Source organism: Staurois parvus, unplaced genomic scaffold (assembly GCF_062004578.1).
Source record: "Staurois parvus isolate SC_StPar_1 unplaced genomic scaffold, SC_StPar_1.0 ptg000716l, whole genome shotgun sequence".
In the NCBI taxonomy this organism is placed as follows: domain Eukaryota; kingdom Metazoa; phylum Chordata; class Amphibia; order Anura; family Ranidae; genus Staurois; species Staurois parvus.
The window spans coordinates 1,711,390-1,729,150 of record NW_028318512.1 but is presented as its reverse complement, the minus strand read 5'-3'; the positions used below and the strand labels follow the sequence as shown (position 1 = coordinate 1,729,150).

Below are 17,761 nucleotides of genomic sequence, written 5' to 3'. Positions count from 1 at the left end.
ATGTTACTTAACTGCTGCAGAAAAAAAAAAACAGATCTCCTGCGCAGCAAGTGACTGCTGTGCTGTGTGGCAGAGCTGTTTGCCTATTAGAACTGGATGGACAGAAGTATAAATTCTTTGGCAGGTAAGGCAGATGTCATATCATCTATGCATTTATCTGTTTGCATGGAGTTCAGTGTCAATGGTTAGGACAAACTCTAAGGGCTCATGTACACTGCAGCTGATAAACTCACGTTTAGGAGCTGTGCAGCGTTTTTTCAGCAGCCCCTGAACTCACCTTAATGTTTTCCTATGTGTCCATGTACACATCTTCGTTTACAGTCGTTTACAGGCATTTGAGTTTACAGCTGTTTTTTTGAATGCAGAAAACTTGCATTCAGCAGTTGATTTTATTAGTGTTTCAAATGCAAAACGCTTGTAAATGCGGCTAAAAGTGGCAAATCGTGTTTATAAGCGTTTGCAAAGTATTTTTAACTCTTCCAGATCCCAATGCTGTCCAGAGCCTTTTTTCATCATGAAAAATGCATGCAAAGCATTTTCAAGGTACTCAAAACACTGAACACAGGATGTTCCTACCAAGCTTGTCACACATTGTAATGACCAATTCACACCTCAGACCTCTCCCACCCTTGGAAACAAAAGATATGTTAATGACCATTCACACCTCAAATTCCTCATGAAGACCCCCTGCCAGGTGGCCTTAATAACTCACTCCACCAGACACCTTTCCCACCTTTGGAAACAACAGAAATGTTAATGAACAACTTACACCTATGATTATTATTATTATACAGGACTTATATAGGGCTGACAGTTTGCTCAGCGCTTTACATTATGGAGGGAGACAGTACAGCAACAATACAGTTCAATACAAGAGGGATTGGAGGGCCCTGCTCCTTGGAGCTTACAATCTAAGAGGGAGGGGATAGTGGTACAAGAGGAAATGAGCTGTGGGGGATGGAGTGGTAGGAAGAGTAGGGGATTCCAGTATTAGCTGGGGTCGGGGTAGGCTTCTCTGAAGAGATGGGTTTTCAGAGTGCGCTTAAAAGAGAGCAGAGTAGGTGATAGCCTAATAGAATGGGGTAGGGAGTTCCAGAGGATGGGTGAAGCCCTTGAGAAATACTGGAGACGAGCATGGGTCTTGCGAGGAGCGGAGAGTACGGTTTGGGTGGTATTTAGAGACAAGATCAGTGATGTAATTAGAGGCAGTGTTATGAACGGCTTTATACGTCAGTGTTAGTGTTTTGAATTTTATCTGCTAGGCAATTGGAAGCCAGTGAAGGGATTGGCAGAGAGGGGTGGCAGATACAGTTTAGCTAATCTCAACACATACTGCTGTCTCTGCTTCTACTCCCTGTATTTCTCTGAAACAGTCTGAAATAGTTAGTAATTTACTACTTTTCAGTGCATTCTGGGCATTTGGGAGGTTGTGCTTATGTTTAAAAAATGCTTCTAAATGCAAACGTGCATAAATGCGCATAAACGTGTTATGCAAACGCGGCTAAACAGACGTTTTTTAACCTACATTTTCCAGCAGTCAGTTTCCATCATTCATAAGTGTCCTGTGTACATGGTGCCTAAGATTCCTAGGGGTGCTAGAGCAGTTGCAGCAGCATTTATTTTAAGATGTAGAGTTCACATAGGGTATGCTGACAAACCAATTTAGCATTGGTTAGCTGTAGCTAAGACCGCACTTAACCTGATAAATCTTAATATGATCTGCTGTTTTCAAAGAAAATTGGAACAGGTCAAACAGAGCCTCAAAATGGTAATCCACACTACGCCATTAAAGTAAATGTACCCATGCAGTCAAAGGCACCCTCTGTCTAATAGGATCTAAACAAGCATAATACTAACCATTCTGCGCCCCCTCGGCAGATGGCACTTTTCTCTGTTCTTGGATTTTTTCAGAATGTGGAAGGATCCTTTCAATCCTCACGTACAATGCAGGTACATGATGATGTCTGAGAGCTGTGACCAGTTGGGCAGCAGTTTGCTGCCCATAGTTAGACGTTAATGCTTTTGCTGCTGCAGATGTGAGCTTGGTATTGTTTTTTTCAGCCAACCTCTTGGCTGTCATGTAAAAGTGATCCAGATGGCTGTAGAGCCCTCTTATCACTTCTATACTACACTGAGCCAATTACTCCCCACTGGTGCAGGATGTTGAGCAATAGGAGATCATCCATTCCCCTATCATCTCTGTGAGGAATGAACCTGGAATTTTATCATCTGTGGCTTCGGAGCTGTCATTCTACTTTAGCTGAGGAAGCAGCTAGTTAAACACAATCTGTGCTTGATTAGCTGCAGTGGAGGGCGGGGGAAACATTAGGGGTTTAACAAACCCCTGATGTGTTCATAAAGAGTAATATTATATATATATATATATATATATATATATATATATATATATATATATATATATATATATTTTTTTTAATAGATTAAAATAAAACCCCAAAATGTAAAGGCACCCCCTGTTGCCCTGTGCATACAGTACATCCAAGTGTGAATGCATACATAGGGAATGTATGATGTCTATGTAAATGGAAATTGTGAATGTGAGGTATTGGCACAAACGTCTGAATGAGAGCAATAATTCTTTTACCATATTTTACATTTAACTCTGAATAACTTGTAAAGGCTTACAGCATCACCCTTGGGGAGTTTTGAGTACAATAGTTTATTGCCATTTCACTGGGATGTGCAAATTTAAAGCTTGACATCTTGGGAATCCCTTTACTCAGTGAAACCCATTTTTTTATACTAGGTAGTATATTGTGTTTGTGTGCACTAAGACTAATGTTAGTGTGATTTATATGCGTTTGATAAACAGTTGCACAAATATAGCATAACATTAAAAAGGCTATAAAGGCTGAAGGTTTTTTACCTTCGTACATTCTATGCATGAAGATAAAAAATCCTTCTGTGAGCAGCAGTGCCCCCAGCCCCCCCCCCCATACTTACCTGAGCCCTGCTGAGATCCAGCGATGTGCATGGGAACCTCGGCTGTCCAGGGTCTCTGCATACTCATTGGCTATGACAGCAAGTGGGAGTCATTGGCTCCAGCTGCTGTCAATCACAGCCAGTCAGCCAATGAGGGGAGAGAGGGGGCAGGGCCAAGCCCCAGCCCTGTGTGTGTGAATGGACACACAGAGCAGTGGGTGCCCCCATAGCAAGCTGCTTGCTATGGGGGCACCTGACAGAAAGGAGGAGCCAGGAGAGCCTGTGGGGTACCCAAGAAGAGGAGGATCCAGGCTGCACTGTGCAAAACCTCTACACATAGCCGGCAAGTATAACATGTTTGTTATTTTACAAAAAAAATGGACGTTTAGTATCACTTTAAACATTGCAGCTCTCACCATTTTATTCTCCGGGCCTCTGATTTCAGAAAATATATTATTGTTTGGGGGTTTAAAGTAATTTTCTAGGATGAGGATTTTAAAGTGTTAATAAACCCACAACAGTAAAATCAGTCGGTATATGCAGTAAAGTATACTTGTTATACTCACTGTGGAACCTAAGGGGTTAATCCTCCGCATTGTGTAAAAAGGATGTTTGTTACTGATCCTCCCCTTCTTCTATTGTCCTCAATATAACTCCTGATAGAACAGAGGCTTGGAGACCAGCTGCACATGCTCAGTTTGGTGTGTATTGCTAAAGAGTTTTTTTTTTCTTGAGAGTGCATATGATCGGAACAGGGCCAAACAGCACTGTCCAGACAAAGGGTCAGCCTCATAGGACAGTCAGAGCAGAATGAAAACTCCTACAAGATTTAACCAGTGCTCTGCTGGACTTTGATAGAAGTCACAAGACTGCTATATATTGCTGATGAGAAAAGGTATTTAGCAGTTTATATTTACCAAAATAATTGTATTTCCATGTTCTGTACTGTACTGTGGAAAACCAGATATAGTGAATGCAGTGTCCGGGGAGACCAGATATAGTGAATGCAGGTTCCAGAGAGACAAGATATAGTGAATGTAGGGTCCAGGAAGACCAGATATAGTAAATGCAGGGTCCGGGGATACCAGATATACTGTAGTGAATGCAGGGCCTGGGTAGACCAGATATTGTGAATGCAGGGTCTGGGGAGAGCGGATATAGTGAATGCAGGGTCTGGGGAGAGCGGATATAGTGAATGCAGGGTCCTGGGAGACCAGATATAGTGAATGCAGGGTCCGGGGAGACCAGATATAGTGGATGCAGGGTCCGGGGAGACCAGGTATAGTGAATGCCGGGTCCAGGGAGACCAGATATAGTGAATGCAGGGTTCGGGGAGACCAGATATAGTGAATGCAGGGTTCGGGGAGACCAGATATAGTGAATGCAGGGTTCGGGGAGACCAGATATAGTGAATGCAGGGTCCGGGGAGACCAGATATAGTGAATGCAGGGTCCGAGAAAACCGGATATAGTGAATGCAGGGTCCGGGGAGAGCGGATATAGTGAATGCAGGGTCCGGGGAGAGCGGATATAGTGAATGCAGGGTCCGGGGAGAGCAGATATAGTGAATGCAGGGTCCGGGGAGAGTGGATATAGTGAATGCAGGGTCCGGGGAGAGCGGATATAGTGAATGCAGGGTCCGGGGAGACCGGATATAGTGAATGCAGGGTCCGGGGAGACCGGATATAGTGAATGCAGGGTTCGGGGAGAACAGATATAGTGAATGCAGAGTCCGGGGAGACCGGATATAGTGGATGCAGGGTCCGGTGAGACCGGATATAGTAAATGCACGGTCCGGGGAGAACAGATATAGTGAATGCGGGGTCCGGGGAGACCAGATATAATGAATGCGGGGTCCGGGGAGACCAGATATAGTGAATGCGGGGTCCTGGGTTTATTAACACTTTTTAACTTGTGTGTGAAAAATGTAAGAATTGTCCCCGAAAACAAGTGGTTAAATGAAGGAAGCTTCGTAATGCTTATATCAGCTCATCTCTTTTCTCCTAAAATATTCAGATGGCATTTTCCTCATGGGATGTATTGATAGAGGTCTCCACAGTAATTGCTTTTTTTTCAGCGTTCTTTTAACAAGTAGCCAACACTCTTGCAGTTGCTGCGCTCTCCAGTCTGCCTGGAACGCACGGCCTTCGCACAGCCATTTCTACGTCCCCGGTCTGTCACATGTTTGAGTGACGGCCTGTGAAATGGCACTTTGTTCAGGGGGATGTGTAATCCAGGAGCACCTTCACGCCTGCACACTGCTGCCATAATGAAATGAAACACACTTGACTTGAGATGTGAAACGCGTGTGCCCGTCTGCAGATTAATCTCAGGCTGAATGTCCCCGTATGAGCAGCTCGCTATGTGCTTACACTTTCTAACTGGCTTGGCAGTCACACTCTAGTTTTATTTAAACCATTCTTCTGCAGAGAGGCGATAGAAAATAACCTAATTCTACCAGCTGATGCGGAGAACAAATGATTAGAGAGGATGGAAAGGTGGATGGATTAAGTCAGGCTGAGGCCTAGGAGAAGTCAGGCCTAACCATTGCCTGGCAAAGCACGGCATTCTGATGACCGACTGATTATAGATAAATGCCAGAAAGATAGAAAAGACAAGTTAATGCAGATTTCTAGCTTTTAATACATCATAATATGTATTGCTCTGTTGTTGTTATTATTATTATTATCATCATCATTTTTATTAATATCCACTTGCCCTCCAGAGGATTTACGCCCTTTCCTGACCAGGCCATTTTTTGCAATACGGCGCTGCGTTACTTTAACTGGCAATTGCACGGTCATGCAATGCTGCACTCAAATGAAATGTATGTCCTTTTTCCCTACACATAGAGCTTGCTTTTGGTGGTATTTGATCACCTGTGTGTTTATTTTTTGCGCTATAAACAAAAAAAGACTGACAGTTGTGAAAAAAACCCAATATTTTTGGCTTTTTGCTATATAACATATCCCGTAAAATTTAAAAAAATCTAATTTCGTCATAAATTTAGGCCAAAATGTATTTTGCTACATGTCTTTGCTAAAAAAAAAATGCCAATATGTGTAAATTATATAATTTACATGAAAGTTATACCATCTACAAATGGCGGTATATATACTGGAATTTTTAAATTCAAATAGTTTTTATTGAAAGTTTTTAACAAACATATTAATATACACTGTAAGATAATGTAGTTCACATTAAAATGCAACAAGAAGTAGGAGTATATATGAACTGAGGGAATATATCCCCACCAATTGGCTGGGGACGTTATGAGCATGTTCTCAGATAGTGTAAAGGCATATTTGGATTAATGTGAACCATATTAGGTTTGGAGTGTGATAAACATTAGGAAAGGAGGGGAGAGAAGAGAAGGGAGGGGGGGAGGTATACTGGAATTTTTATTTTTTTTATACTAGTAATGGCGGTGATCAGCGACTTATAGCGGGACTGCGGTGGACATTCTGACACTGGGGGAAACTGACTAACTGCCACTGACATCCCCAGTGACACTAAAACAGTGATCAGTGCTAATAAAAAGCACTGACACTGTACTAATGACACTGGGCAGGAAGGGGTTAACATCTGGAGCTATCAAAGGGCTAACTGTGTGCTGTGTGTTTTTTACTTGGGAAACATGCTGCTGTGTATTTCTCTGCTGTGCAAAGAAATACACAGCAGCATGTTACTGCTGGCAGGAGAGAGACCTGTGTTGTTTACACACAGGTCTTTCCTAACACTTTTTCTCGGCGATCGCCGGGTGCCGTCAGAGAATCTCCAGCAGGGAACAAGTGATTGACATCCGTAATGGCCTGTGGCGGCATGGGTAGGGCACAAGTGCGTGCTCTCCCTACCCAGAAATGAAGCTCACATATACATTATATACGTGACTTTGCGCAGCCCTGCCTCCCTGTAGAAGTAGTTCTGCTATAGAGCGAAGGGCAACTGGTTATAGAATGCAAAGCCATCTCTGATTGGGCAAGGTGAAGAGGTGGGGCAGTTACATTATGATCTTCTCCAATCAGAAAACACTTTGCATTCATTGAGGGAATGGAAAATGTTCCCTGAATGAGCAAGAGGCCTCCTATGTTCAGTAAGCAGTAGGGCAGACAGTTAGCATGTGACCCGGAAGCTAGTGGAGATCACTGGAGTAGTGAAGCCTACTGCAGTGATTTCCAGCTTCCATGGGGAGCCCACAGGTATGGAACATACATAAAACAAAATTAAATTGTGCTCTGCCAAAGTGCAAAATAAAATTATGTAAAGGCTAACACATATACTGTATAATGAGCTGCTGCAAACACGTGCTATGTGTGTTCCCATAAAAAAGTATATAAGTGAATAAAGATGTTGCGTTGCTCAAAATCAATAATGATGTGAAATGAACAATAAATAATCAAAAGACAATTCCAATGTGACTAAGTCCACACAAATAATAATGAAAAAAACTCTTCAATAAATCCAGATGGAGAAGATCATCTTCCTACTGGTGACTGCACCTAAAATCCCAATGCTGTAAATCCTCAATACAATTGCATCACCAAAGTGAGCATAGAGATCCAGATGGACTCTCACCTTCACATATGGACCTGTATATGAAAACAGGTCAGATAGGCATCTCCCCTTTTAGTGGGGGTAACACATAGCTTGCTCCTATGTGATCAATCTTCCCCTTATAAGCCACCGCTGATCTTCCAGTAGCACCTGATATCAATGTAGCTGGCTCTGTGGGTAAACCTCGACAACCACAAAGATGACCATAGTGCAGCACGCTTCTTAAGATAACATGTAGTTTATTAAAACATATATACACTCACATGGTAACCAAGATAAATCTCAGTAAAAGCAAAACAGTCAACAGAGAGCGGTATCCTGCCTGACTGAATGGCGTTCCAGTGCTGACGTCACCCGGCTCCTCCCTACGCGTATCGTCACACACCACGTGACTTCATCAGGGCGCATACATACTTGCATTGGTCCAATGCTGTTCCCTGCCATGGTGTAAAAAGAGTTTCTCATCTAGGCAGGTTGAGGAGCTCCAGGCAACTTGTGTCATTCAGACTTTTCTGTTTCCTCCTCAGTTGGTAAAATCCATTTTGGGACCTGGTGCCCAGAGATTTCATAAAGATCTGGGAAGGATGAAATCTCCAATCCTGGATCTGTGTGTGCTGGGCTTTTAGAAGAGACCTGACTGGGGTTCTGGGCATTACCCCGGCAGACAGATGTCTTTGCCCAGTAGTCATGAGGTCTCCAACTAGGAGAAATGTGGGAGCCAGAGCAGCAAGGGACTGCTAAGTGTATGGTTCAAGTGTTAGAGGATGGTCTGTATGAGACAGACAAGGGCCTGAAGAGTAAGGCCAGAGCTGCAGCAATGTACGTGTAAGCCAGGAGGCTGATGATCCATTGGTTTATAAACCCTCAAACTCCTGCAAGGGAGACATATTGATTTTGTATTCTGAACTTTCTTTAAATAAAATTGGGCAAGAAAGACAGTAGGAGAGACCAGAGTGACAGAGATAGCTCACTGCTTCTGCTTTTACTGTCCAGCCACAGGCTTTGGGTGAGTCCATGGGGTCAGAGCAAGTGGGTTGAATGATGCTCACCATCATTCAACCAAGGAAGACCTAATGGCAGAAAAGAAGTACTGCGGGGGACAGCTCTGTATTGAAGGCATGGCAGCAAAAGCTGTGTATTTTGTCATTTAATGGACTTTTTTTTTTTTTTTTCATTTTTCACTTCATGAAGTAAGCCAAGGTAAGTTGTATTTTTTTTTCCCATTTGAAAAACTAAATTTTCAGAAGGATTTAAGCTGCATGCATTTGTGGAGATGAAGGACTGTAAATAAACCACGTTAATGTGCCACAGTAACTAAATAACGTCAGAGGAATGCACTGATTTATATATATGCTTTTAAGGTGGTGGTTAGTGGTTTTGTTATCAAATGAGAATTCATTTAAACTTTACTCTTTTCTGAAAGGCTTTGACCTTCCCCACCTACGTTTACATTCACTGGAATGTGAGCATGCTTCCTTTCTGCTATTTCATAGCCGAGCTTTGTTTCTTGTTCTCTCAGCCTTCGGTAATTTTTTTTATTTTTTATTCATTGAAGATTTGGGTTTGTTGTCGGTTTAAAAGGTTGTATCTTTCAAACAATTTTCTTACTTTGTTCTCTGTTACGTTGATGATTGCAGTACCATTGTGTACTCTTCACCTGTCCTTGTCCTTCACTAGAGCCAGAATGACACGACGCCAGAACTGGAATGGCACATCGTACAGTTAAAGTGTTTAAAGATGGAATGATGACAAAAATCAATGCTCTGCAGTTTTGACTTTTTCTTAAAGTATTTAAAACTACTTTATTACACCTCTCATAATAAACGTTGCATGACATGTACAGCGAGCTTTTACAAAGCATTTGTAAAACTTTTGGCAAACTTTGTGCAGCTTTTTTAAGCCTTGCTTTGGTTTTATATGGTTGGTTTAGGTAATATTAATGGACTTTCATAGTCTAATTAAAGAAATACAGAGAATTAATTTTGAAAGTGTTAGCTACCTGGCTTTTCTGACCTACTCCAGCCATTCTCAGCCAGGGTTCCTCCAGTGGTGACTAGGGGTTCCTTGAGTTCTGGCTAACTGACCTCCCATCTGATGATGCCTGCATAGTTCCAGGTCCAGAACCACTTGGAAGAGACAGCAGCATGACTGCAAGGGTGTCATTGTGGCCAACCTGTAAGAGGGAACTCTTCCCACTCACCACCAACAGTGTAAGGGACACTTTCCAAATGACTTTAGTAGCCTAACCTTACCAGTGGCTCCATCTGAGACCTGACAATTATTTCAAGGGTTCCTCTGGGGTAAAAAGGTTGAGAAATGCTGACCTATTGGCTTCAATGTTTTGGATAACTGACCTACAACATGTATGATGATTAGAAAAGTCAGAGAAATGTCAAAAGTCTACATGTGTACTTTTATTTTGGTTCAGCTTCTAAAAGAATTGAACCCCTTCTTCTTAAAGCTGCACTCCAGGGATGTTTTTTTTTTTTTTTTGCATAATTCCATGGGTCCAGTTAGGACCAGTGTAAGGCAGCCCATAGATGAGTTAGTTTTTTGTTGTTTTGTTCAACCAGAAGGACTGATCGCTTCCCCTATCCACACATTCAGGGTAGATGAGGGAATACTCCCCACTGAGCTATTGTATTCTAAACATGGGAAGACTTTCCTGTCATCAGTATACACTGATCAGCAGTGCAGGATATACCCTGCAGCAATGATCGAGCAGGGAAAATCAGACAGGGTGGTAGATCGACTGACGCAGTGCCCATACATGAATCGAAATTTGGTTGAAACCTGCTGAATCGACTTAATTTTGATCTCTGAATGGATGGCTTATAAGAGAAGTATGTTTGTTTTGTTTTTTTAAAGCATACTTACCTAGGTGCATACAGCATCAGAAATTGCACCACACCTGCAGGATATAATAAAAGGCTTTGGCACAGCTCAGCAAACCTAAAAAATTTGCAGATGCTTTCTCACCATCTGCTTTAACCACTTGAACCCCGCAGAAGCATGCAGTTGCAGGGAGCTTGCAGAGTGGCCCCATTTGCTTGAATGAGTTGTGATTGGAAGGCGGTAGCACCCCCAAAAGCAACAGGGGGTTTAAGTCATGCTGCGGCATGTGTACACCTTTGGTTGCTGCCCTAGCAGCTAAAGGGGGTAGGGGGTGTGTGATGAGACCTAAGGGTGCCATTGCCAAATGTAACTAAGGGCTCGTTCACAAGTGCAGCAGGCACTGCTGCTTCTTTGAAAAGCGACCCGAGTGTGTTTGACAGGTGATGAGGAGGCAATATGTTGCCTCTTCACCACCTGATTTAAACCCATGACTGCCATGCATTGTGACATGATAGTATGGTAGCAATTAGAGGTGTAGGTCAATAGTGAGGAGGTAACACTATGCCCGATGATCTTTGACTTCTCTCATATTGTTCTTTTGTGTATTTTCCCATTTTTTAGCTGAAAATATACATTTGTAAGTCTAATTTAGGAAGTCTAACCAAAAGAGGTATTGAGAAGAATCACAAGACATCCTGTAGCTCAGGCAGTATATGCAAAAATTCTTTAATTCCGGGGCATTTTGAAGTCCAATAACAGGTTGTAATATGATGCATGCTGCTTTCAGGAACCTATTACTGATTTTGCCTTTGCAAAAATAATTTCAAGAAATATATGAAGGAGACATATATTACAGAGATAATGCTGATAGAATGAGAGAGCAGAGTTGATAGATGAGCTCATCAGTCTGCTGCTTCCTCTTCATTGTTCAATCACAGGCTATGGGCAGGAAAGACCTAGTTCTATTACTTAAAGGAGAAGTAGGTCCAAAGCTCTTTTTGCCCTACTTCTATGGGTCACAGGAGTGCACTTTCTCCTGCACTCCTGTGAACTGTTTTCAGCCAACAGTGGGCTAAGGTTTGCAGTCAGCTGGCATCAACCAGCTGGTCCAGGCTTTAATGTCGGGATCCACTCATTTGCCTTGACCAGCAGCTGGCTCAGCCTCTCAGCGTGCCGCTAGGACACTGAGCCAACTACTCCCACCCCCTCCACAGCCCGGCACTCTAGTGAGCGCTGGAGGGTAAGAGGACTTACACACACCACTCTCTGTTCACTGAAAACCAAGAACTGAGCGATCAGCGGTTTTCAATTGTTCAGTTCTCAGATTTAGAGGCGGCGGGAAAGATACAGCACTGGACCGATGCTGCATCCACCTAGGCGAGTATAACTGTTTGGTTTGTTAATTCCCAAACTTCTCTTTTGTTTTTGCTGTATGAAATTTATCCCTACACATTGCTCAGAGGAGCTGGAGTTTTGCTGTCATGTACCCACATGAAAACCAGAAACCAGACTTGGTGGTAATGGGCAGAATTTAAAAGGTATGGTATGAAATAGCCAAAATGTTTACTTTAACAGCAAAAGAAAACAATTGGGTCCTTAAACTGGCCCTACTGTCTGTCAGGGCTGGGTAAATATCAGGAATAAATAGAAAGAAATACAAATCCTTAGGCAGACAAAAATGCTCCTATATATGCATTCATCTGTGTATTTAGTTGTTTTCCTGGAGATCAGTTTTATGATACTGGAAGTGTCCTTTGGTCTGGTAAGTTTCTTTTAGCATCATCACCCTCCAGTGCCCACTGCAACCTCCCCAGGATGACAGCTACAGTCTTGCACAGAAGCATGCAGAAGGGACTAAAATTCATATCAAAGCTGATTGGACTGCATTTATTAACAAAACAGAAAAAAAATTAAACACATAAAAAAAATAATAAATCAGGGGCAACAACTGAGAACAACTTTTTTCCTCTACTTATTTCTTTCTATAAATATCCCCCATTATGATTTTTCCTGGTGCCTAAAATTGTCTCTTTTATTGTGCTACCAAATCCTTTCAGTTATTGCGATTGCCACTACAGTCTGATATGTCTTCAGAAAGATGTGGTCCCAGCGTGAATCAAAAGGTAAAATAGCTGGTGTGTATCTCTGGTGCGGCCATCTACTGCCATCCAGTGCATAGTGTTCAGTGCCAGCAGGAGATCACTTTGGCATACTTGAGATGTCACTTAAGGAGTTGATACATTTTCAACTAAAATGGAAAAGTGTTTTTTTTTTTTTTAAAAATTCAAATCAATTATTTAACAGCATCTTGAGGTTTTTTTTCGGGGGGACAGAATAAGTGCCCCTTTTTTCTCTGCTTAAAAAGTCCTTGCTAAAATAAAAACACTTTTTGAACATTGAGAGAGACAGAGAAAAAAGTACAGAAAAGTTCCCGCTGACAAGTCTGGAATCCTGTGTCTTTGAAAGACGCTTCAGAATCTTAGTGACTCAACCAGTCAAAGGAGTGTATACCCCACTGACAAGGTTTAAATATGTTTTATTTCAATTCAGCCTAGACTTCACTTGAGAATGAATTGTATTCCGTGAGAAGCGTATACAGTGTGTTTTAATCTACAGGCTTCTCACAGGAGTTTTCTTTAAGTGACAAAAGAGAAGAAATATTCTCATTGTTTCCACACAGAAAAGAATCCAAGTGTGAGAAATGATATTGTAAACCACACAGCAGTAATAAATAGCATGTAGCTATGGTGGGGCCTTGTGTTTGGCAACTTTTAAAAAAGAGCAGGTCAGTGATGGACATTTGTAATAATTTGGATCTCCACTGTGTTGTTATACTAGTGCAGCCTTACTTTCCTGGAATTACTTTTTTTTTTTGTGGGAAGTGGAAAAGATCTTTGTAGTGGAAGAGTCTTGCCTTACCTTGGTGGATAGTTAAAGAAGCTCCCCTTACATTGGTGGTTAAGGAATAAGTTGCACCTTCTATGGGTGGTCAGAGGGCAAGGTGCCCCATTACACTGTACATGCTTTCAATCATATATTGCTGCTCCAGGTTGGTCTGCTGTCATGGTCCTGCACACAATTATCCCCATGGGTGCAAGCTCAGCTTGTTATACTGCAGTATATGTACTCACAAAAGTTTGGACAGCTGCACTGTAAAAAGGTCCATCTTTATTGCATCAATAAAGCAACATAACACACCAGTAAACTATTGTGGGGCATGAGAAAAGTCTGCGTTGTAGCGCAAAACGCATAGACTTTACTCAGACCCTACAGTGATTTACTGCTGTGTTATGTTGCTTGTATGCAATAAAGATGGACATTTTTTAGGTGCATCTGTTTTAATTTCTGCCCCTTTACACGTGTGGTCAGTGGAGAAGTGCCCTCATAAACTGGTGATCAGTGTAAAAGGGCTTGGAGAACAGTGGGTGAAGTACCAGCCAGTGTGAGACAGTGATCCTTATATTAGTAGTCAGTAAAAAGGATATCACCCTAACAGACAGCTAAAAAGATCATTGGTGGCAATAGTTACCTGTCTGCTGAGTGACAGTGTCCAAGGCACCGTGTGATTAATTTAACTCTGCTCATTGCTCTAATAGCCCCTAGCTACCATGGGGATCTGTTCAACCTTGGTTGAGAAAAAGTGCTTTAGACATTATGGACTGCAAACATAATTCTGTAGAACACAATAGGATCCATCCTACCACTGAGAAGAAGGCTGCTGATACAGTCTGGAAAATCAGATGGTTATAGGAGTTTTTCCAGTGTGCTCGTGGTAGAAACACTTGTGTTAGCCATAGAGTGGTACTAAAGCTTTGTTTTTTTTAAATAGAATAACAACCATGTCATACTTACCTGCTCTGTGCAGTAGTTTTGCACAAAGCTGCCCTGATCCTCTTCTTTTTAGGTCCACCACCAGTGCTCTGGCCCCTGCCTCTTGAGCAGTACCCCCGGAGAAAGCTGCTTGACCTGGGGGCAATGCTGCACGCTCACTCACCAAGCGACCCAATGTGCTCCCACTGCTGTCTCAGCCAGTGAGGAGGGGGAACACCCATATAGTTGAGGCTATTGTGCACTTTGCTGGATTGGAGAGGCTCAGGTAAGGATGGGGGGGGGGGGGGGGGCATGGCACACAGAAGGTTTTTTTTTACCTTCATGCATAGAATATTTAAAAACCATAGCCAAAATCACTAAATATTACCAATTTTCCTTTCAACAAGACAGCTGCTCCACCCACTCCTGCCAGCAGTGTACATGGATCTTGCATTGTACCATTAAAGCTGAACACTGGCCAAGAAAACACTCCATAAGTTTGCAGGCACTCTATGCCTTTTTTTTCACCTTCTAAGACCCACCAGTATTTACATTATTTCATGGTCCTAAGATCTATCACCACACTGGTTCCAGTGAAGGTGACCATTCATCAGAAGATTCTTTGTATGGTAGACTGCATGCAGGCAACAGGTCTTGTTGCCTCCCCTCCAGTTGATGTCATCATGCCAGTACTGTAATCAGTGCAGTATAGAAGAAGAAGTCTGGGACGTTGGATGCCACAGGTCTACAAATTTAGTCTAGGTTCACATCTATGCAGCTGGCAGTCGATGTGGTTTTTCAGTGAGTTTTTCTGGCACATTTTGTGATGCATTTTTTTATGTGTTTTTAAATGCATTTTTGATGTGCTTTGCCTTTTTTTTGGAGGGGGGGCTAATAGAAAAGTATGACAGTTCATGTAGTATGACTTTTATGCTACTTGAGTGCCAAGAGTGTAAAATTGCATCAAAGTCGCATCAAAGTAGTGCAGGAGCCTTTATGTGTTCAAAGTTGCATGTTAGCGTTATGGTTAACCCTTTGAGGACCAAGGGACGTATTTGTCCCATGTTTGTAATTGCGTGTATCATCTGATTAAGAACTTAAAACTCTTTTTTTTTTCCTTGGTTTGAGTCAAAATATTAGTTCCTATTAACAAACAACAAATGGATCTATCTTTTTGCCAATTAATTCATGAAATGGCTTAGTTACAGCAAGTGAAGTGTACGAACTTTAAAAACCAAAAAATTGATTCTTTTGGCATTCCAAAACCTTACGGTCCTCAAAGGGTTAAGGGCTAGGGTTAGTGTTAGCGTTAATCATTAGGGGTAGGGCTACCAGTAATTGTTGGGGTTAGCAGTAATTGCTAGGGTTAGTAATTTAACCTTAACAATCACTGCTAATCCTAACAATTACTGCTAACCCTAACTCTAACATTTAATCCTAACCCTAGCCCTTAACCCTAAAATGCAACTTTGGATACATAAAGGTTCCTGCACTACTTTGACGTGACTTTGATACAACATTGATGCTACTTGAGCGCCAGAGAGTGCAAAGTTGCATCAAAGTCACGCTACATGAACAGAATTGTCATAATTTCATATTAGCCAAAAAATTTGACTTTGGAGACATAAAGGTTCCTGTACCACTTTGATGCTACTTTTTTGATGTTACTTGAGTGTCAGAGAGAGTAAAGTTGCATCAAAGTTGCACTATATGAACAGAACTGTCATACTTTCTTATTAACCAAAAAAACCCAGCAAAGTGCATCAAAAATGCAACAATTGCATTTTTGGTGCAGATCCATTGAAGTCTATTATACGCAAAATGTAACTGCTGCAAGAAAAAGGTCCCTGACCCTTTCCAAAAAATGCACCGGCTTATAAAGCACAGCTGTGAACTAGATCCATAGAAAACGTTGTTAAATTGACTGTAGTGTGTTTCTGGAAAACTCTAAAAGCACTAAAAATGCATACATGTGAACCAAGGCTGGGAAAGTCTATGTGGATCTTAGAAATTTTCAGTTTTAATGTATTTTTTTCTGCAGTTCACTTATGCTGTAACTTGCTGAGGAGGAGGCTCAGTTGCGCACAGTTCCAACTTTTTAACATTTTCCACATCTGTCTGACTGATAGGGCCTTGAGGGACCCTGCAGACGACCGTGTGGTTTTTGAAAGTACTGAAATTACTTTGGGGTTATGTTGTGATGGCAGTTCAGAAGCAAATCTTTCTTTACGTAGACTTTCTTCAGAATACATTCTTTAATAGCACAGAGCTGAGTTCACCAACGGGGAGTCAATGTGTACCATGTGCATTTCTAGCATCCTGCCTATTCCCAAATATCAGTCGCCGGACGATGAACGTGATTTGCAATCCCGCTTTATTTTTTATTTTCTTCATATATTTTTCAGCTCCTGTTACTACCTGTGATGAAAACACTTTTATGTGCGGCAACAAAGTATGCATCCCTAAGCAGTTCCTCTGTGACCACGACGATGACTGTGGAGACGGCTCTGATGAATCTCCAGAATGCGGTAAGTAACATTTGTGCCACCCACAATAAAAATGTTCTTAAGAAATAAAGTTAATTTGCAGCTCGGAGCACACTGGATGTTAAAATGTGGGTTTATGATATATATTTTATCCTCCAAGGCACATCAGGTGCTATACAGAGTGATCCTAATTAAACTGATGGGTGAAGCAGTTCAAGATCTAATGGAAGGACCACAGTAGATGTTGGGAGAATAGCTTAAAGCTGAACTCCTGAAACAAAAACTTCTGTAGCAATATATTCCACAGTATCCTTTGTTAACCCAGATGTTGCCTTTAAAAAAAGTAGCTGTGACATCATCAGTGTCCTACACATAGCCTATGCAGAGAGCAGAGCTGTGGGAGGGACCCGTCAGGCTCCAACTTCAGGCTGCCTGTAGAAATCTACAGGAGGGGGCGGATACAAGACCACCCTACACAAGAATAGACAGCAGTAGTCATGGGTCTGTATTACAGGGAAGGGAGGCAAAATGCAGGAGTTATTTATGCTGGATTATTGTACAGATCTGTCAGAAATACACAAAGGACACCAGAAATTAATAATACACATGGCTCTTGTATTTAGACATTTGTTTCACCAGATTTCAGCTTTAGGCTCTATGCACATTAGTGATTTTTTCAGCTAGAACCTATTAGCAATTTTTGTGCTCCTAGAAGCTAAATAGTGCTATACTATGTGTCCATGCACACTACTTTAGTCTATTTTTATGTTTTTGTAGAGTTTTTTTTGAGCATTTTTCCAGCAGAAAAAAGAAGAAAAAAACGCTAAATGCTCCTAAGCACTACTAAAATGCTCATAACAGTTTTTTTCTAGATTTTTAATTTTTCCTTCTGCATTTACTGTAAAAACACTAATAAAATGCTAATGCTCCTAAACGCTCTAAAACGCTTCTGAAGGCTACTAAAACGCTACTAAAACCGCTATTACCAGCAGTTTTTATCCAGCATTTTTTCCAGCATTCTTTGAATGTAAAAAAAAAACTAGTGTGCATGGAGCCTTAAAGATATTCAGAATAAAAATGTTACATTTAAATTAAAATTATATTCAACAGGCTAAATGTGTAGTATAGCCAAAT

The 17,761-nt window shown here is 41.6% G+C and overlaps 1 protein-coding gene across 1 annotated transcript in view; it reads left to right on the top strand.

Annotated features, from left to right (window-relative positions):
* LRP1B (LDL receptor related protein 1B) overlaps positions 1-17,761 on the top strand; it is a 2,076,109-nt gene that overhangs the window by 1,725,189 nt on the left and 333,159 nt on the right. The window contains exon 53 of the mRNA XM_089653623.1: positions 16,547-16,669. Within this exon, the coding sequence (XP_089509749.1) occupies positions 16,547-16,669 (123 nt within the window). The remainder of the gene's footprint in view (positions 1-16,546; positions 16,670-17,761) is intronic.